The sequence below is a fragment of the Penicillium nucicola genome, assembly GCF_028828085.1.
Source record: "Penicillium nucicola strain IBT 29836 chromosome Unknown utg000014l, whole genome shotgun sequence".
Classification (NCBI taxonomy): Eukaryota; Fungi; Ascomycota; class Eurotiomycetes; order Eurotiales; family Aspergillaceae; genus Penicillium; species Penicillium nucicola.
Window position 1 is genome coordinate 379,607 of NW_026643138.1, and position 20,750 is coordinate 400,356.

At 46.3% G+C, this 20,750-nt stretch overlaps 6 protein-coding genes across 6 annotated transcripts; 5 read left to right on the forward strand and 1 right to left on the reverse strand.

The window, feature by feature from the left end:
- Positions 1-32: 32 nt before the first annotated feature.
- N7511_011493 (uncharacterized protein) lies at positions 33-971 on the reverse strand (the record flags this gene model as incomplete). Its single annotated transcript, XM_057133870.1, has 1 exon — positions 33-971. The coding sequence occupies one exon, from the start codon at positions 969-971 to the stop codon at positions 33-35; it is 939 nt and encodes a 312-aa protein (XP_056978540.1).
- A 1,220-nt stretch (positions 972-2,191) lies between these two features.
- On the forward strand, positions 2,192-4,275 carry N7511_011494 (uncharacterized protein; the record flags this gene model as incomplete). The annotated part of the gene is made up of 6 exons (XM_057133871.1): positions 2,192-2,587; positions 2,637-2,853; positions 2,888-3,009; positions 3,037-3,087; positions 3,148-3,266; positions 3,327-4,275. The coding sequence occupies 6 exons, from the start codon at positions 2,192-2,194 to the stop codon at positions 4,273-4,275; spliced, it is 1,854 nt and encodes a 617-aa protein (XP_056978541.1).
- A 374-nt stretch (positions 4,276-4,649) lies between these two features.
- On the forward strand, positions 4,650-5,609 carry N7511_011495 (uncharacterized protein; the record flags this gene model as incomplete). The annotated part of the gene is made up of 4 exons (XM_057133872.1): positions 4,650-4,791; positions 4,826-5,154; positions 5,225-5,342; positions 5,407-5,609. 4 exons carry the CDS (start codon positions 4,650-4,652, stop codon positions 5,607-5,609), a joined length of 792 nt encoding a protein of 263 aa, XP_056978542.1.
- A 479-nt stretch (positions 5,610-6,088) lies between these two features.
- Positions 6,089-6,597, forward strand: N7511_011496 (uncharacterized protein; the record flags this gene model as incomplete). The annotated part of the gene is made up of 2 exons (XM_057133873.1): positions 6,089-6,173; positions 6,233-6,597. The coding sequence occupies 2 exons, from the start codon at positions 6,089-6,091 to the stop codon at positions 6,595-6,597; spliced, it is 450 nt and encodes a 149-aa protein (XP_056978543.1).
- Positions 6,598-8,671: 2,074 nt separating this feature from the next.
- Positions 8,672-8,956, forward strand: N7511_011497 (uncharacterized protein; the record flags this gene model as incomplete). Its single annotated transcript, XM_057133874.1, has 1 exon — positions 8,672-8,956. The coding sequence occupies one exon, from the start codon at positions 8,672-8,674 to the stop codon at positions 8,954-8,956; it is 285 nt and encodes a 94-aa protein (XP_056978544.1).
- A 2,317-nt stretch (positions 8,957-11,273) lies between these two features.
- N7511_011498 (uncharacterized protein) lies at positions 11,274-11,669 on the forward strand (the record flags this gene model as incomplete). Its single annotated transcript, XM_057133875.1, has 2 exons — positions 11,274-11,436; positions 11,521-11,669. The coding sequence occupies 2 exons, from the start codon at positions 11,274-11,276 to the stop codon at positions 11,667-11,669; spliced, it is 312 nt and encodes a 103-aa protein (XP_056978545.1).
- Positions 11,670-20,750: the final 9,081 nt, after the last annotated feature.

Below are 20,750 nucleotides of genomic sequence, written 5' to 3' on the forward strand. Positions count from 1 at the left end.
TCGGACGCCGAAAATGCTATATCCAAGCCTTGTCAACGGTAGGAACTAGTTGTAACCCAAGATGTGAGCGTCTGTTCCAACTCAATATCACCGTATCGGACGAGTTCCACTTCGGTCGGTCGCTTAATAGATGCCTGGCAGCAGACGATAATGGACGCGGGATTTGATTTCAGTCCATGGTGCTCCGTACTAAAGTATCGAGCGGTTAGCGTGTACTGTACGAAGCCACTTCGGCGGGGGGAAATCGAGGAGATAGTTACCCGTTCGGTACAGTATTGATCAAGGACTGGAACTCCACGAGTCACAAAGTCGTAGAAGAAGAAAGAGCATGTGAAGAGGCCCCAGGCCCACCCGCCACTAGCGAGGGCAAATCCGCCGCGCCACAAGGTATAGGCACCATAATTGATATTTGTCGCAAGGGAAAATAAACCGCCGCCATATGGCTTTCCTTTGTTGGCGGGATTCTTCTTGAATCTCTGTCGTTGCAATTCTGACATCAACTCTGTCACGATGCCAACCGCGTAAGCAGCCGCTCCAATGGCGACCGATGGCGATGAAAGAAGACCCAGCCAGGTATCCGAGGCAGGTGATTGGGAGGTCAGGGACCAAATGGAGAAAAGAATGTTTGTGGAGTTAAACACGGTGTTGAAGAAGCCTATGCCGAGGCCCTGGCCAGCAGAGAGCTCTTGTTCCGAGATCAGTCCCATGTGGATGGCTTGCTTGATGCCACTGCCGAGTGACATGACCACAAACATCTGATGGTAGGGGTTCAATCGGCCCTGAACCACATCCATCACGGGAACAGGCGTTCCACGCAGCCATTGGATGAACTGGGTGGCCCATCCCCGATGGAGGAATGCATATTGCCAAAGCGCATCGGTCAAACGAAGCCCAACAAAGATCGACTTTCCAAGGGGCGATGGAGCTTTGACGCGCGACAGGTTGTCGTGTAGTTTCTTGTCGTTTGCCATAGCGAAGGCACGGGCAGATATTGTCCGGAAAAAGGCCAAAAAAGGCGCAGAAAAAAAGAATGGATTCTGTCAAAGATCTATCTTTGTGCTTGTGCAAGTCAGATATTATGAAACCAGGCTTAGTGCTTAATAATGCCGGGGTTCAGCTTAACGACCGAGCACCGAGGACTGACTGATCTAGAACTACCGTGAGTGGATCTTAACAAGCCTTGTGCATATAGTGCAGCCAGAGGCTATTGGGAATAGAGTGACCATGGTCATCATCATATTGGCAAACTGGACGGTCTGATGTTGGAATTGGATTCTGAACTAAAGGGCCACTAGTAACTAGTAATCAATCTAGCAACTGGTGATGCTCGACTGTAGAGAGCACCCACGTCCTGCAACCCCGTAGCTTTGCTTTTAATAGCATTTGTGGCTTATGGCAGTGGTCGACTTGGAATGCAATCATACGCCGTCCCAATCGTATTTCTTTCACTAGTGATTTCGGTAGCTTTCTGGGCGCCACCACCAGATCCATGGGAGGCAAAACAAAATCCCACCCTCAGTCGCTAATCAAAAGCTGGGGTAAACCTTTCCCAGCTGAATAATCGGAGCGACGCGGTAAGTTGGCTTCCCCCAAAATGCGGAGTCCAAATTGTGGAGGGCTTTCACGAACAACCCCTCATCATGCCTCACACTCGGACGAACATCACCAAACCCAACCGGGATAACTTCTGTTCCTCATGCCGCAAACACTTTTCCAAAAAAGAACACCTGACGAGACACTTGCGCTCCCATACTCGGGAGAAACCTTTCTCCTGTGCAGAATGCGGCAAAGTGTTCGGTCGCAAGTGAGTGGAACTCAAGGAATTGGCTCTTTCATTGAGGATCTGGGAATTCATGGAGGAAAGGCGTACTGATCGTTGGATAGTGACACTCTCACGCGACATATGCGGACTCATCGGTCCTCTAATGGTTCTTTACTGTCCATAGCTCCAGGGTCATCCGAAACCAATGTCAAGCCTGCGAGGTCAAGTTTCAGCAATGGCGTTGAGGCTATACCTACGTCTATCAAGTCACAAGCAGGATTTCAAGACAGCTGGCAACCAATTTTACCCACTCAGTCGAATATTCCGTATGAGAACTTTTCGCCAACGAATATCATCGCCCCCGAGATAGCAACAGAACTGTGTATGATGAACAACTCTCCAAGTCAAGCGTCTTTCAGTCCCACATCAATGAATCGTTTGTTTGACGACATATTTGGCAATGCCACATTTGAATCGGATATTTCGATGTGGATTAACAGCGAGGACTTGGGGGCCAACTCCAACTTACATACGGATGATTCTTTCGAATCGTTGTCGTCTTTCCAACTTCCGGATGGGATGATGAAACCAGATGCTACAGATCTTCATCACTATCGCTCCGCTGACGAAAATATCGCCACCTTGCCCAAAGAGGACCTTTTACGTCAAAAATGGTTTAGCTTTGTTAGTGTACAGAGCACAGGCTACTCGACCCCCGACGATGGAGCCGAACGCAAACATATTGATGAAAACTTCATGAAAGGCTTATATCAACGACTTCACCCGCCAGCCCCGGACCAAAGCCTCCCGTCTGCGGATTTCCTGGTAAGCTCCTTGTTCTGTTTTTTTAGCTTCGCATTGCTAATTGATCCAGAACCTCTGCCTTCAGATGTTTGTCACTCGATTCAATCCCATTTTTCCAATAATTCACCTCCCGACCTTTCGGCTATCAAGCAACAAACCACTTCTACTTATGGCAATGTGCACATTAGGAAGTTTGTTTTTGGGGTCCCCTCAGGCTAAAAATATGGGACAAAGGATGTTTGATCGGCTGCACAAAGCATCCTTAGCCTCGGTGCGTGTATATCACAGTGAATACTTGTCCCAAACAAATCACTGACACAGTCACGCAGTGGGAGAAGTACGTATCACGTGGCCCCGATACAGCTCTCATGGTCATTCAAGCGGCTCTGCTTGGGCATACCTACGCTATACTTTCAGGGGTGGGTGGTGTGCTATCCAATTCCGTATATTATTTTGTCTAACAAGACTAGAAGCCGAACAATCTTTTCACAATGCAGTCCTTCCATGGAACCATCATTGCTGTGAGCTTTCAATCAAGACCTCCGCCATTTGAAACATGATTGCTGAAATATAGCTCAAAGTGGGCAAGAAAAGGTGGCATGTTTGAACCCTCCAAAAGTGCTGCCACCGATCTATCTGCGGACAGTCAGGATCTAGAAAGCAAGTGGAAGATCTGGGCCAAACGCGAAGAACGATGCAGGTAAGCTGGGCGTGTTATATATAGGCACAGTTTCGAATACGGCTAATATCTTTCATGTAGAGCCACCGCTGCCCTCTATATCCAGGACTCTGAATATTCTGCCCTGTTCACCGAAGATCCTCTCTTGCGCCACGCCTTAGTTGACTATTCTTCACTATGTTCCAATAATTCATGGGAGGCTGAAACTCACCAGGAATGGATAATAACCATCCTAAATGCTCACTCCGGAGTGACCGCCTCTGAAAGCCCCCCATCGATGGATCAAAGCTACTTTCTTTGCTCCTCGCAGGGGATAGGTGAACGTGGAGCCTTTGGCGCATACGCCAAATTGGAGAGCATATCAGCGGCAATATCCGGGGCTAAGGGACTAGGAACCTGGCTCGCCATGTCCTCACACTTTGAAAAAGATTTACTAGATTTCCAGGACAATTATCCTCAGCTTTTCAAGAGCCCTGATCACGACAAATTCAGTCTTGAAATTCTATGGCGTTCAGCGTTTATCCAACTATCTGCAGACATGAATCGCCTTGAGATGTGCTCTGGACGAGATGGCTTCCAAAAGTCTCAGCTGCACAGTGAGTATGCTGAAAATTGGGCGGAATCCGCAAGCGTCGTCAGATGTGCGCTACATGCCGTACTAATTTTGCGGAAGTCAGAAAATATGTCTCTTGGAGCTGATGTCACGGTACACGTCCCTCGTGTATTGTACTGGGCGGCCCTAGTTTGGTACTGCTTTTTGAACTTCGGCTCACGTCACGCTCTTGTGTGCCCTGTTTCTGAAATCGAGAATTCTGAAATTCCAAGGTTGGAAATCCATTCTCAAGAGTTATTGCTTGGGGATGATTGGTCTGAAAAACAAAGATCAACGATAGTGACTTCCAGAACGCTTGGAACGCTGGTTGATCTTCTGGGGCGCGTAGGGCACTGGGCACTTTCACGCAAATTGGCATCCTTAATGGCCTCTCTCATTCATGGAGATCCTGAGTGGAATGCAAAGGATCATCATTGATAGTTTCACTTCCAGAGCGTCACTCAACTGTTGACCATGAAGTCAATCTCATTCAAAATTACACCTATATTACATATGACACATATTGAGATATTCGGATGAAAGCCGGACTGTACTTTATATCATGTTTCGGGTCGAGTATTAACTGATACCAGGCACATCATTACTGTATATTCTGCGGGGTGGGAAATTACGGGGTGCTTTGCGGGAAACGGGGAACGGGGAACGGTGGTCGGTGATCGGGACATGAGAAAAAGAAACCGCCACTGCGGTACATAAAAATCGGCGGTTTCCTTGGAGAGAAATCTTAATTCGATATCTTTGATCTGACTCTTGTACTATTGCAAACTCACGACATTCTCACACCTTAAAATATGGCCTCCAACGCACCTGCCGCCTGTTGCTTAACTGGCTTCAAGCATGAAGGAACTCCACAGGGGAGACTATCTCTATCAACAACAGTAAACAGCCCTTCAGTTCACAATAAACAACTCCCCTTCCCCCGGGTTGTATTAAGTGACTTTTGCTAATGCTGAGCTCTTGGATCTAGTCACTACATATGTTGCGCGCCCAAAGAACAATGACAAATCGGAAAAGGCAGTCCTGCTGCTTGGTGATGTATTTGGTATTTTCAATAACAGCAAGCTGCTAGCGGATGACTATGCCGCCAACGGATACCTCACATTGCTGCCCGACGTCTTCTCCGGCGACCAAATGGATATTGGAGACTTTGAAGCTGGCAAGATCGACATTCCTGGCTGGCTCTCGAGACATGGCACCGATGTGGTGGACTCCATTGTGGAATCGGTAGTGAAGCATATGAGAGAAGAACTAGGTGTGAAGAAGATCGCAGCTGCTGGGTACTGCTTCGGTGGCAAGGTAAGCAAACTCCCAACACTACCAACTTGTAGGAAAACATTCTTATCATCGAACCTTTCTCGGCGCCTAGTATGTGACTCGCTTCCTTAAGGAAGGCAAGATCGATGTTGGCTATAGCGCCCATCCATCCTTCGTATCTGACGAGGAGCTTGGTGCCATCAAGAAGCCTTTCTCCATCTCTGCTGCAGGTAAGTGGCGGTTGTACTACGCTTTGTCAATCCATGCAACCCAGCTCACAAAATTGTCTCACAGAGACCGACGGCATCTTTACCCGTGAACTTCGTCGCAAGTCTGAAGATATTCTCAGCACAACTGGCCAGCACTACCAATTGAATCTTTTCAGTGGCGTCGAACACGGCTTTGCGATCCGTGCTGACTTGAGCAAGCCCCAGAACAAGTATGCCAAAGAACAGGCGTATGTGCAAGCTCTTGCACGGTTCGATCATAACCTTTAAGCGTGAACGACGTTTGCGACCTGGGAATGTTAAGATGATAGATCGGAGGTTGGTTATGTGACGAAGATTGACAGGATGTATAAGATCTTTTCTTCCTATGGAAATTGTTCAGAGTTCCGAGTTTCATTCGTTAGCCATCGAAACCCATCAATACATGATACATTCGATCTCCAAACCAAGTAAATAACCTTCGTCATCCTTTAGGTGAGCTGCGAAAATTACCGGACCTATATCAGTACTGTACAGTATATCTCGATCCCTTGATAAAGCTAAGGTGGATACTGATTCGGCCTCGGCATTCAAATATAACGCCGAGAGATGGGGCGATTTACGACCGCATGTGGAGAACCAACTAATCAGGGATCGGTCCTTTGACGTAGTGATTGCCACCCTTGTTTCTCCCTGTTCCCTGCTCATTTCCTTATACAAACTACATTCATAACATTGATACAATTACAACTTCTCCGAAAGACAAAGCGATGAATCCAATTCAGGTCATCATCTGCGGCAAGTCTGTACATGTGGCAATCGGCGTCAAAGAAGCTATCAGGCCAACATATGAGGGTTAGTGGCTACATTCAGAATGCGGCATCTGAGCTCTAAAGGCACTAACACTGTCAAAGCGCTCCATGTCATAACCTCTGTGGCCGCTGGGATAAGCGACATTCCCCCTCTTCTGCAGGGACAAGCACCTCCCTCCAAGGAGCAGGCTAATCTTGGAACCCAAGAATACGGGAAAAAGGTTCAAGCGATTATAGCTGGTGGGGGATACAATGATGCAGAGCTGCAAAGCCTTCGCGATGCTTGCAAAGGATACGGCAATGTGCCGTGGCTACGTCACGACATAAGCAAAGAAATTGACCCAAGGCAGCCTAGGCCGAAGGTTGGAATTGAATACGGCGAGCAGATTGGGAACAAAGTAGTGGAATGTTTGGATCGCTTGAGAATCGAGGGCAAGATGGGAGAAGACGGTGTATATTGGTTTTAGTGGAATTGATTTAGGTTCGACTCCAGGGCTTAAGATGCAGCAAACCTTTCACCCTGGAACCCAGGACCTCGGAAGTACATAGGATTGACAGTCATGGGGTGCAATAGGCTATACATAGCGTTGCCAAAGTATCCCTGTGTGGCTGTTAAATCATCATTTGGCACAGTTTATTCCTCGGCTAGGAAAGAAAAACGAATATTTTCATGGGGCTTGCTCCTCGTAAATTGCAAATGGTCCTCTACCATCAACCCAAACCGATGAGAAGATGGAGGCTCTGAATACTATGTATCAACTGGTTGATTTGATATAGAGCGGTGGGGGGTGGGGTATTTCATCAGCTTTGGCGGGAGTTTTTGTCCACAGAGTCTGTCCGTCGTCTCCGGCGGGGTGCTCCCCTGTGTGGGACACCAAGCCATCATAACGCGGCAAATCTCTTACTCGCCAATGCCCTTGCGTACGGCACGACCCACAGTTGACTTAGTATAACTGCGAGGACAAGGAATGAAAGATACGCAGTGCATCTTTTGGACTGTGAAATCTATCGAGCGATAATTTAGATGAGCGATAAATGCTCTCTTGAGATCGAGATCCTGGTGATTGTCTTTCTTTGAGTGGGGACAAGGAGGCGGCGGCTCCCACCAATAGCATATTCCATCTTGCCGCCCGTTGCTGCGCTACGTGTCCACTGTGAGGCTGAACTTTCTTAGGTGGTGATGGGTTGTCTTTTTGTCTCCCTCATGTAAACCTTGTGAGCTTTTTCTCTCTCCCCTTCAAGCTCTTTTTCACTTTTATTGTTCAACAACCATACGCGATCGGTGTACCGTATCGTTTCCCCGACTCAAACTCAAACCAAGCAGTATAGCAAGCCTCGACGCCTTTTGCTCGAGTAGCAAGCATGTCAGACCCTGGGAACTACACTGTGGGCTGGATCTGCGCCTTACCGTGGAATACGTTTCCGCACAAGAATTCCTGGATGAGGAGCATGACAAACGCCGCTTTGCGTTGCCAAATGATATCAACGACTATACATTGGGAAAGATGGGAGAACGCTTTTTGATACGTGAACGTCTGTAGAGGGGCATTGGGATTGCGCCTGCTATCGAGAGCGCGCGCCTTCGTTGCAATATCCTCAATCAGATGGAGCAGGAATAGAGGTCATCCAAAAATGGCGAAGATCGCACCCTCCAGCATCCTAAGCGACAAGGCTATATAGGAGCCTACCAAGGACCAATATCGAACCGTGGCACCATTCGAAGTTGGATGGCCTGCGTGGCCGCGGCTAGATGGTTTAGTCAAGCCATCGGGATTCAAAAGTTTGGGTTCGGGAATAGATTAGTCACCATGGTGGGGGAATCGGCTTCGGGCCTAACTTCAAAGGCCGAAGACCTTGTTCCGAGCGGCCCATGACCGGGGCCCCGGCTGGTACATAAGCCGTCCATCCTGACGGATCACCGGGGGACTTCATTCCGGATCCACCTTTCTGGATCTTGCATCACGAATTTCGTACAAACGAAGTGCCGTGTTTGTAACGGTCTTACTACTCTCGTCAAAGTCTGGCTGAGATTTCTAAACTTATCTTAGTTGGCTACATCTTCGCAATCTCTCGATCATTTTGAGCCTCGAAAAATCTGCATTTGGCTTCAGACGAACTATCTTTCCATTCAATTTTTACATTACTACCGTTCCGACCTCTCTTTTAAACATCCCTCATATACATACCAAGACGAACTAGTCGAATTGACTCTTTCATGGCCCGGCTATCGTCAGTGACATTACTCAGTTTACCGATTGAGCTTCATCTGCATATCTTCAGCTGGCTTGACTATCCTTCATGTCTGGCTTTGTCACAAACAACTCGATTCTTCAGGTCAAGCGTCACCGTTGCTAAGCCTACATCCCCGGAGCAAAAGTTACTTTTTCTATGTGCTGCGGAGAACTGGAGCAGGTAAGCTTCATTTTCAGAGATCTAATTCGTCAACTTACAGCTCCAGAAATATCGAGTACTTCTGCTGTAACCGTTGTCTAAAGCTTCGTTTCCGACTAGCTTTTGCCGATGAGCAAGTGGAACTCAAATATGACAAAGAGCAAGTTAAATCTGCCCACCGAATCTGCTTGGAGTGTGGAATCAAAACGGGGCGATACTTGTTGGGGCAAATGGTCGTTCTTAATGGGTACACTCGCTTTGTATGTGGCCTCTGCAGGCAAACATACGAATCGGGACCTTGTTGCACTTCCTGCGGAAACTGTCAGTGCTGCGTTGAAGCACGAAGGAATGCTCTATATCCTCAGTCCGGAAACTTCACAACCCAAGGCCCAACGGATTGCTGTTGTCCCTTTTGCGAAATCCCCTATCGAATAATTGAAAAAACTGGAAGCGCTAAGTGGTATATAAACCGAAAAGATCACCGCCGCCCATTATAATGAAACATGGAGACTCATCCGACTGCTAATTCTCATCATGGCCATATTTCCTCCAACTTAAAGGGAGGCATGTAAGGTTGCCTTTAGAGTTAGTTAGTCTTTACAAGAGTGCAGACCACGCATATGTTCCTTTCCAGTCAGCGAATATTCTCTGGACTTAAATTTAACAAGGAAATGTGAAATGAGACAGAGAAATGTAGCAGCGAACGAAAGGTTAAACTGTGTGTTGGGCATGAGTCGCTTTTCTGCCTTTGTTGTTCTTCAAGCTGACCTCATAATTCGGCGAATCTTTCCTCCATCCCTTGTTGAAAGAAGTATTCAGTAGATAGTCGAATGATGCAAATTGAAGTCAACGGAGTGGGGGGCTGTTGGCTAGCGGGGGAATGAACTGTCGCGGAGTAATTCAGCCAATTCTTTGACTGCAGAATTGATGGTACCTAAATGTGCCTCGTCAGTACATGGGTAAATTCGGTCCATCTTCAAAGCCTTCTGCAAGTACAGTCATCATAGCGAGATCACTATCTCAATTTCATCATTTCGCTACGAGGAAGGTGCACAATAAAGCCAGTAGCCAGCGAAGTTCTTCTGAAATAGATATGATACGCTTACCTCTCTCGCTGTCTGTCCGTTTGACGAAACACTCTTTGGTATGTTCTAGGCTTTGCGGTTATACATCACGCAAACATTCCAAGGGACATCATGGAAAAGTAAAAAGACGTGCTGACCCATCTGGGTAGTTCAGTCCATGGTAAGGAATAAGATCTATGCACCAGGCAAACTGAACTTCGTTCGCTGACAGAACCTGCAATAATCATTAGCTAGAAAATTCTTGGAGGGCCGACGTGCACGAGGTTTTATAGGGGCAAGCCTTGCTTAGTCCTGGTGGTCTCTGACATTGCCCGAAGTTTTGAGCAAGTTGATGGCAAAGTGTCACTGGAGGATCAAAGATCCCCGCAGAAATATATTTAAAATGCCAAGGAGATACATACTCACACCAAAAAAGACCGTCATTACTATCGCTTGAAGCTTGTGTAGATACTGTAGATACCCCATGGGTTATATCCGCCGCATTAGATGCCTTAATTCTTCATTTTCGATTCTCACGAAAAGATCCTTTATTGCGTATCAAGCGGGACACCAGCTAAATGTACTCAAATACCTTGTCCTTACCCACTCTTTAGACCGCACTTTTTTCGCGTTGAGGGACTATTAGCATATATGCAGGATATTCTGAACGAAGACATGTCTTATTAAGTAGATCAGCCCATCCTCTCGTCTTCCCCAAGATCCATCAACCTCAAAAAGATTGAGCTAACTAGCTTCACGTCATATGCCTCAAAATTTTCCCCGATCCATTTAACTATGTCGTTCCACCGTTGACTACCACTCACGAATGCTTAATTAAAGCTTAGGCAAGTATGCTAGCTAAAACGGATTGGGTGCCTCATCTTTTGACATGCCGACTTCAACGCTTAGCTTAGTTGTGTTCAGAATTAGTAGTTTCGAGTGGGGCTGCGCTAGCGGTGATATGATCTCCATCAGAGCAATCCTTATAGGACTGGCCATCATGGTAGACCGCGCAGTCGCATTGTTCAATATTAAGGCTTTGTATTCTTGAGGGCACTTTGGTCTATTTTGGGTCAGGAGTCCCGGAATTTCCATGGGGCCCACTGATCAGCGCCAATAAGGCCGTGACGTCATTGACGTACGTTGATATTCCAACGTGTTTTAGAGATGGGTTGGACAGGAAAGCGAAGCTCAAATTAGGATTGCTCTGAATAGAAAGCATATTTCAATTATCTGCACCTCGTAGCAGTTAAACCGTTCGAGTCAAAATGGGGTTCAAGGACTGCAGGAAAAGGAGACATGGAAACGATGAGCCCGCGGATGTTTATTGGAAACCTCAAAGGAGATACCAATCCCAGAGACACTCTTTTCGATCCCTGGAGGACATGCGGCTACCCCTGGGAAGTGTACTGGAAGTTGCAGGAGCAACAAAGCTCCTAGGGCCGACTTCCTGGAGCTGATCAAGCTCGCACTGCACTCATGCGACAAGGACATCACTTCAGAGGTCGGATATCGTCTTCATTTCGCCCGACGATAATTCTCCCGCACTGGGCAGCCACGATGAGCGTTGCGACTGACGGATCTCCAAATATTTCATCTCACACGGTCCCAACTCGGCTATTAGAACCGGCAACCTCGTCATTGTTCTCGAGCAGGTGGCTGAGTATGTTGGCACGGCAATTACAAAGATGCAGAGGGATGTGGTCAAGTCAATCGAGGTTAAGGAGAGCGCTGTACAGATTTTCTCCGATTATTGCGCGTCATATTTCCCCAACACTGTTTTCGCTGGGAACTGTCGATCGTGGTATAAGACTGGTAGTCGAGATGGAAGAATTTCGGCGCTGTGGCCCGGTACGTTGTGACACGTCCTGACCATTTGACGTGTCTTGTGGGGAGATTTTGAACAGAAATGATGCTAATCAAAGATTTGCATAGGCTCCTCGCTGCACGCAATGGAAGCCCTTACCCACCCTCGCTGGGAAGATTACGACTACCAGTATCTGGACAACAACACTGTTTCGTGGCTAGGTGATGGCTGGACTAAGGCTGGAAGGACGGACGGTTCGAACCGGAGCTTCTATTAGGATAGCGAAAGAATCAGTCGCGTTGTCGACAAGCCCAACTACAATGGAGTGAATGGGGCTTCAAGTGGAATGACCCACTAAGTTAGGAAGGCGTTATGATCTCAGCAATCTGCTTTTGGATAGACTCCATTTCGGTATTTGTCATCTCTGTATAGCTGATAAATAAACCGACCGGTCTATATTATGTTGGATAGTTTGAAATTATCCTTCTTTTTAAAAACTTTGGACACATATCGTTTTTGGTGAAGAGGTCTGAGACTGTCTTGGCGCCGAGAGCTGCGAAGACAGTACCAAATCCGTAGAACCGGTCAAGGCCTAAAAGGATTACTTCCTCGCGCTACTAAATTTGGGGGCTATGTGCATATGCCAAGACATCCAGCGTTTCATGGGAGAGCGTATACGCTAATGAGGGTCTTGCCGTTGTTTCTTTATTTCCGTACACATAACCTGCAAAATGATCAATCTTGGAGAGTGAGCGGATGGCCTCTGCCTCTTGGGAAAGACGCGATATTCCTGAGGATGCTACAATTCATGTTTCTGCCCTTCGCCGCTTGAATTTCAATTCGAACTATCGTCCGAAAAACCTGATCCAGAGAGGGAGAGAAGGGAAACTAGAGGAGAAAGGTTCTGCTGTACGCCATGAGATCGAGGAGTGCAACGCTGAGATAGGAACTCGGGTATTTAACCCATTTATCCCGTAGGTTAAGGCCGTCACGACCGATAATGGGGAATCGGGGAAACCAGTTTGTAACAGAGCCCGTTGCGCATATGATTGTGTCGACCTTGTAGAATGATCCGTCTGTGAGATGAACGCCCTCTCGTGACACGTGGCTAATGTCGCCCCTTGACAAGGTTCACATTAGGCTGAATGAGAGATTTGAGGTAACCAAGACCCTTGGACGGATGATCATGTTAGATGAATGAGCAACCCGTTGGGATGATCCGGCCTTACCGGTGTTAATCTCCTACATCCGGGTGAGAAGCTTGGCAATATCGTCTCCAAGATTTCAGGTCTTGATTGAAGCTTATTTTCCATGTTCTTCTGGAAATTCCCTTGTGCCACCTTTGAAGCTTCTCCTTGGTGTGTAACTTGGTGAAATGATTGGTTTTCATTTTCAATGGCTGTGGACCGGTCATTAAAATATTCATGGTTGCTTTTGCAGCTCGACTTACCCTTTCTATAATCATAAGAAATTTTCGCGTCTTGGAATGCTTCGATTTCTTCATCGCTGAAGGTGACTGGTTACCTATTAGTCTATGCCAAGTTTGTGCAAATGTCAGCAAACGACTTACAATTTATCTCAGCCTGATGCTTTTCAACCTTGGTGCTAGAAAACGGCGGGGCAATACAGATTTCACCACCAATAAAATTGAAGAGGTTTTTCACCTTCCCTTGGATAGCTGGAATAATTTGAATGGCGCTTGAACCTGCGCCAATCACAGCCACAGTTTTGTCCTATACACAAGTGTTGTTAGTTTGTGGTCACTGACTCCTCTGAACAGGCAACCATAACTAACTGTGGGATCCCAGTTCTCATTCCAAGCAGCACTGTGAATCAAGCCACCCTGGAAATCATGCAGGCAAGGTGATACCAGGCCACTCCCAATGGTTCAAAGCTCCAGGGCAGGTATAGAAGACATTGACTGAGTCTTCAATGATCTCCCCTGTGAGAGTATTCTCAATCTTGACGTTTCACTTGCAGCATGCCTCATCGTATTGTGCATGAACGACTTTGCTGTTGAGGTATATCTTTTTGTACAAACCGTACTTGTTGACAATTCCCTTCCAGTAATCCAGAATATCTTCGCCCTTGGCATAAAACTCTTTCCAGTTTGGGTTGGGCTCGAATTTCAATTGATAAGAATGGGCTGGTAAATCTACATCCGTCTATCAGCCAAAAAGGAAGGGATGAGAAATACAATATAGTTCATACCGCATGCAACTCCCGGATAATGATTCTCGAACCATGTCCCTCCAATTTCAGGATTCTTCTCGTACGTAACAATTTCCAGATTGGAAATAAGCCGAGGCAAACGAATATTGGCAATAATTCCGGAATTCCAGCACCCACCACAATCACATCCAGTGGGCGCCGGTGATCAATTGATCGCTGAGCATATGCGAGGCTCATGTTGAATGAAACCACAAGTTGACTAACAGGCAAGAGAAAAGAAGCTTGTTCACTTGAACTGATGTATGAAACAAAGATGGTAGAAAGTTTGGAGCGGTGCGGAGTCTCAAGACCTGAAAGCCCTGAGACCTCGATTCGCAACTCGTTCGGTAGGTTTTCTGTTAAACCATCCTACAATAGCTACTTTGCCTTTAAAGATAACATATAGCGGTCGCGAAAAGCCATCTGCGCAGATTGCTTGATCGCAGTAACTCTTTCGCGATTTCCTGGTTATAGAAGAGATCTCCAACCGTAGTATTCAGCCCTTATGACTACTTTCTGCGAAGGTATAAGGCCCATTACAAAGCATATCTCATCAAAGTTGTAGATATCCTCTGGTTATATACCGTGCTCGTTAATCACGCTTTGTACGGTAGTAAACTGGGCTCGGAAGCTCTTTGGGTCTTCATTTAACGCGCGCGAAGAGTCGCAGCGCCTCGAGAAGCTAGATCGAAGCTCATCGCGGCGCTTAATGAAAGTTGATGGCCAATTCTTGCCAACAGTAGGCGGGGGGTTACTACCGCGCGTAGCAAGTAGGATATTAGCCATTTCTCCCACAGTAGCCGGTCTAGGCGCTACTCCGCGTGAATCAATAGAGAGAATCCATTCAGTAAGAGAATCCTCTTCTAATTGAGTCAATTTATGGCCGTTTGGGCGTATATCCACGCCAGATTCTATACCGTGCGCGCGACTGCGTAGTGTTGTTTCGGGTACATTGAATAGCCTAGCTACTGCACGAATAGATTTGACGCGGCCATTTCTGATACCATCAAAAGCTAATAATATATTAGCCTCTTGATTGGCTACTTCCTGCCGAGATTCAGAACGAATTGGTCGCATGGTAGATGGTTGAAGTCAATTTGTTGGTGGGAAGACGCGATTTTAGGTGGGGTGCGCAACTCGACCGGATGCGCAGCTCGGGCGGGAATTACGTTAGATGGGGAAATGGCTTACTCAGCCGTGAATCTGTGCCACTGGGCAAGCCTCCCGAGGTCGTCATCATCTGACAAAACCCATGCATGACTTAAGTTCCCCACACAGACATCTTAGGCTTGCGGGGAAAACTCAAACTACAAGCCGAGATTAACTTTGATGTAGTCCGGCCGAGAGTTTGTTAATGAGATTATCAATGTGGGAGCTGTGGCCTTTTCGGATCTGCTCCATCCGAAGGATTGCCAACTCACTAACTCTCACCAGCTCTCACCAAATTTGAACTCTCACGGCTCACTAGATTTACAATGAAAGTGCTCAACGTGCTAGCACTGTACATCTACCAGTTTTAGCCATAGTCACCGTCTCTTTCATGAGGGCCAAAGTGCTTTAACAGATGCCGAAATAATGAGTTAAAGACTTTGTGGCCAATGGAAACACTGAATTTTACTTACGATTAGCCCGATGACCCTTTAGTCTCGCTAGAATGAATCCAATTCATCCTATGCGCGCCTAACTGAATTTTATATCTTTCCTGTTTATTCTTTCCTGTCTATTCATAGCCAGCTAATTTTGTCCTTTTTTGGGAGGGCATTACTAAAAGTCCAGACCTTATTCGAAACCCTTCCATAGAAAACCGAGCCTTGTTTCCAGGACAATAATGTGAACGGTAGTGGCTAAGGCTTACGAGCTAAGTTCTTGTGATCGCCACCCCCTCGCAGGATTGCAGCGCTACTATCCCATAGATCACACCCTGAATACGAATAGCACTAGGTGGACTAATCGAACCCCACGCGCGAACTTAGACAGACAAAGATACGGGGTGCGATGTAGATCCTAGCGGCGATCCACGGGACAGTATACCATGGAGGTTCTACTTATGGCGCAGAACAGAGATTAAAAGGATTTGCAAATATCCGGACATGGTCCATAAGTCCAAATCTGATAGCCGTCGGTGTCCGATAGAACGAAATTTTGTTGCTGAGGAGGTACGGTTGAGGTGCGGTCGAGGAGGGGAGTATTTACGCAAATTTTGGAGACAGAGTCGTAGGCTAAAGCCCGATCCGTGGTTGTGTTCTCCTGGTTGCCGTTATAAGCGAGTGTGCTCTCCCATCAAGTGGCAAGCTGCCCTTATGTCTATCTAGTGTGTAGAACGTTGTAAAACTTGGTCTTCTGTCCTGCACTTTCCTTGATCGAAATACGCTCACTAAGCCCGACCCATCCTCTCTATCCACCTAATTCGATCGCCATTCTGATATCTCTACAGTAGTAAATGGCTTGTTGAAACTGCGTCACCACAAGAGCTTACGTAAGGGTGTCTCCGGTTTTTGTACCAAAAAGCAGGGAACCGATTGGCTCTTAGCGTTATGAGCCCTGCTGCGGCCCCTAAATTTATTTTAAGCACTCTGCGTATCTTGATCACGACGCTGAATAGAGACTTCTACTGCCTAAGTAGTGTGATTTCCTATAAGCGGTACTGTATATGAAGAGAATGAGATTGGGGTGAACTTACCCTAGTTCTCGGACCCTCTCTTTTGGCTGCAAGGCTGAACCACAGCAACCAAGGAAGCAAGTGGGGCAACAGCCCAATCTTGAATTCTCGGTTTTTTCGCCGAGCGAGCGTTTCCATGGTTTATCGAATCACGATTGGAGCGACCGCGATTGATCGATGATCCCGCTCATGTTCCACAGCATTTGTCAATGGATGTTTCAATTTCAAGGAATGTTAAAATCTCGTACATATTTTTAGTATGCATAAAGTCCTAAATACAGCCCGTTCGATGTTCATTATGCTGCAGCTCCATTGCTTAGCCGCTATAGTCTCCTTTTATAGCAATATCCAGTAACTGATTTATCGAGATAGTTAATCTCTGTTCTTTCGGTATGACGATAGGAAGCGTTGTTGATCGACTGGTGCTACTATAGAGGCTCTGTTCACCGGTGTCTCAGTTTTCTCGCTGCAAAGGCACGATGTATATATTCCAAAATCTATAATGGTGATTGGATCTCTTTACGTCGTCAATGACGAAGTAGAGACATCGCGCAGCCTGTGATGGATGATTAGCTTATAGTAAACGGTGCAACAAGGTGAATCATACCTCGTCTCCGAAATTTCGTCTTGGCTGATTCAATGCTGTCGTTTTGGCTGGGCTCGGCTGTGATGATTGTTTGAAACCATGTTATTTTGGCACCTTGGGCAGGCCTTTCATTTCGACGAACCGCTAGTGAAGCTATAGGGCCGACCGAGCGACGAACTGTCCCTGCTAAATTTCGATTTCCTGGATGCTGAAAAGATCTGGCACTAGTGCGACGTTGCTTACGCAGAATATGGTACTTTTTCCCTCGTAAAGACTTAACGCTTCGGTCTATCTGATATTGTTCATAGTATGCGTGAGAGCGGGCCTTCCACGACAGCGCCTAATGGGCGGCCAGCCAGGGGATAAGGTTCGTTTCCTCCTATTCTGACCAGACTACCTCGCTCCGGGAGGATATAGCGCTTGTATAAAGTGAAGGTAATAAGAAGAAACCGTTTTACATAAATGGCACGACCTAAACTCCGTATATATGAGAAAGAGTAGCCTAAATATCTTACGGGCCTATTTAGAAACGAAGATAGTATCCTTGGGTATCGAAATCTTATAAAGGAACAATATATGACCCATGGAATATTCTAGTTACTCGATTCGGTTAGTCTGAGTTTGTAATACATCGACTCCGTATTTTATAATCAATCAGACCCCTGGCGTTTAACGAATCCTGCTCTATCAAGACGAGTAGATTCTAGTTTCATACTTCCAACGAGTTGATTTTTAATATGTTGACTGTATGTCGAAATGAAGATAGAAATTCTTAGACCGAGCCCTACCGAGTACTGAGCAATGTAACGTCAAATAGACTTTATAGACAAATACTTCGCCTCCCGACAAAGTCCTTCCCCTGGATTTTAATGTCTTTTGTGACTGAATGGCTAATATCATTCTAAATCAAGTGAAAAAAACGGTAATTACGGATATAAGATCTTGGGCCTATAAATTCGATCGTAAAGTCCCGTTTATAGAATAAACTCTTTATGAAAGTCTATGAAACTTCTCTAGCATCCCACTAGGAGCACTGGTTATCTCGCCTTGAAACTGAATCAAGTATAGGTGAAATTCGAAAACTTCCTTTCACCGATCAACCGCAAAGCTTTCGGAGACGATTACAGCATATACTGTCCCTATCATCTTCCGAATCCGAGAATATCTAGAGTCCGCCTAGATCTACGGCGGGGGATAGGACGGAGGACGAGTAGATTAGACCGGCTTCCGTATCGTATAAAAATCTAGGACCCCGTACCTTTAGGCCACCAATACAGTACTTTAGCGGAGTTTAACTAGCGCTATTACTTTCTCGTTCTCGCTTATAGTGCATTAAGTCCTATCGGCTCACCGCCATGGGCCTCAACGTCCAATACCTCACGAGAAGATTTGCCATCGAAAAATTGACGTGCCGAGCTAGGCTGACCATTGTCGCTATAGTGAGTAAAGCCAGTATCTGGCACGGGAATCGGATTTCGTGTCTGGCTTATTTCCTCGGCCAAGGCTTGGCTGAGAATCGAGATCTCGGGAAGGAAGTGCCTTCGCGTGAAATGCCTGTGAATATTGAGAGTCTCATTGAAAGATGACCAAAACTCATTTGCCGCGTCACGCCAGGAAGTGCACGTGTAGGTATAGAGAATATCTGATACCTCATTGATAAAACAAAAGGAAATACGTCTTTGTGACAGACAAACCCCAATATTTGGACGTTTCACCACAACACTGTAACTTCCAGTCGCAAGCCATGAAGTACACGAGAAAGCTTGAGCAGTCTGCGGGCTCTACCGTGTTTGGACCTCACCGAGCATCATTTATCGTATCTTTGCGAGGGTTGAAAAAGGAAAAAAGACGACTTTTACAACAGCTCAAGCGAATTCGCGTGGAAGTCGGAATTTAAGAAGCAAAGTACAGGGGCTTGTGTTACCAGGTCATTCAAGTCATGACTCTCGGTATTTTGCTTGTTTCTCAGAGAAAGATGTCTATTAGGGTGTCTGATGGTATCTCGTGAGATGCTCGCACTTTGCGGAATCGATGTAAGGTTGACTCCACTCAAAGCGCTACAGTTCTAGCCTTAGATGGGCTGTCCACTGTTGCATTAGTGAGAGTGACAGCCACAAAATGTGTCATGATCCTTTCAGTCCTCATGGAAAAAAAGAGACTAGCCAGCCACTCTGAAAAGAGTGTGTCCCTGGTACTGTAACTCCCAGCTAATGGAAGCAATGCGCACGTATCTCGAATCGTGACTATTCGTCGTTCGTTTGCCCATATTGATCATGTCGGCTTCTTCGGTCTACCTCGGATCAATTTAAACTAAATTAGTGATCCAGTTCTCGCTAGACCACTTACAGAAGAGTTTAAAGCTTTTTACAGCCCGATAATTCTCAATATGAAGCATGCTTTCCTTGATCTTTGACGGCTTTTTCGGTACTGGCACTATACTGTCTCACGACATATTAAACCCAGCTCATGTAGCTCTTTAATCGACGAACAGTCGAACCCTTCATGATTTCTGCATGCATGAGGATGAGCTAAGCCGACATCGAGGTGCCAAACCGCGCACTCACTTTGTACTCTCTTGCGCAAATTAGCCTGTTCAATTTATGTTATCATAAAAAATTCAGTCTGATGCTGAATAAACACGCAAAATGTGTCAATTTTACTTTTATTTCCATGTTTCTCAAAACGGTTCAGATTATTTCATCATCTTTATTAATTAATTTAATATATTAGAGAAGAAACTGAGTAATGTAAACCATCTAATATAGGAGCAGCCGAGGAACATTACCTTCATATCCGCAGAATTGCTTTTACGGAGCAATCTGACCTTATACTCTTCCGGCTTCAGATTTGTCAGGTGAGCTTTGTGCTGCGCAATGACATTTCCATCCTCAATGGTGACGAAATTACCAGGTCTATATGGCCGATTTGATGGATGATTCGCTGCTCTAAAATTTCATAGACGAAGTTGCGTTTCCTCATGAAGTTATATACATAGCGGCTTGTTCCACTATTCCGGTACACGGAAAGGCGTCCAAATTGACCCTCGAGTGTACTGGAAGTCGCCTTAGGTGAGGCAGAGCCTTTGTTCATTTCAAACCCATCCTCATCCACCTCCCTCGGCTGATGACTTACTCCATCGAGAGGACTATGCCTGGCTAGCCATGAGCGCACTGTGCGGCTCTCCTGCGGGCCGTCGTCATTGTCCTGTTCTAACCGGGTAACGGGAGAGACCTCTTCAACATCTTCAGCCAAACCTTTGCTACCAAGCTTCTTGACTTGATCTTCCAAGTGGCTCAATCTGGAAATCAACTCGGTCTTTTGGTTATTTTCCGAGGTTTACGGCCAGGTGGTGATACGAGCACTCGACTCCCAAACGCACGCAATTATCGCAAGGCCAGGACTTATCACACCGGACTTTTCTGCGGTTGGAATCATGACAGCTCCGTTGGAGCAATTTTGAAGCCCCTTCACTCGGCAAAGATGTATTCGTACTCGCTGGAACTTGCGCCATCTTGAGGCATGAAGTTGAGGAATCCGGAACGAGGGTAAAATTGTACTTAGAGTGAAAGGCGGTGATGATCGGGGTCTAGCGGGGTTAGACCATAAAGTGCCTCTTCTCTCCTTTTCCCCTATATTTTAGGCACATTCAGTTACTTTCCCTTGCAAAGCTAGGGCCACCATCGATTGCCTTCATCTATTCCTGAAACTTTGAGTGAATATATAGGGGAGAGAAGGTAAAACAGGGAGGCAAGAAGGTTTAAGTTGGAGAATTACCTTTCATTTCTTCAGGCAGAAAAACATTCCTCACATACTGCAGAACCCTCCCTCATGTGACGTTAGTCATGAGTTTGAGTGCGCTTTCTCCTGATAAGTACTAGTACTGTAATTTACAGCACTACTAA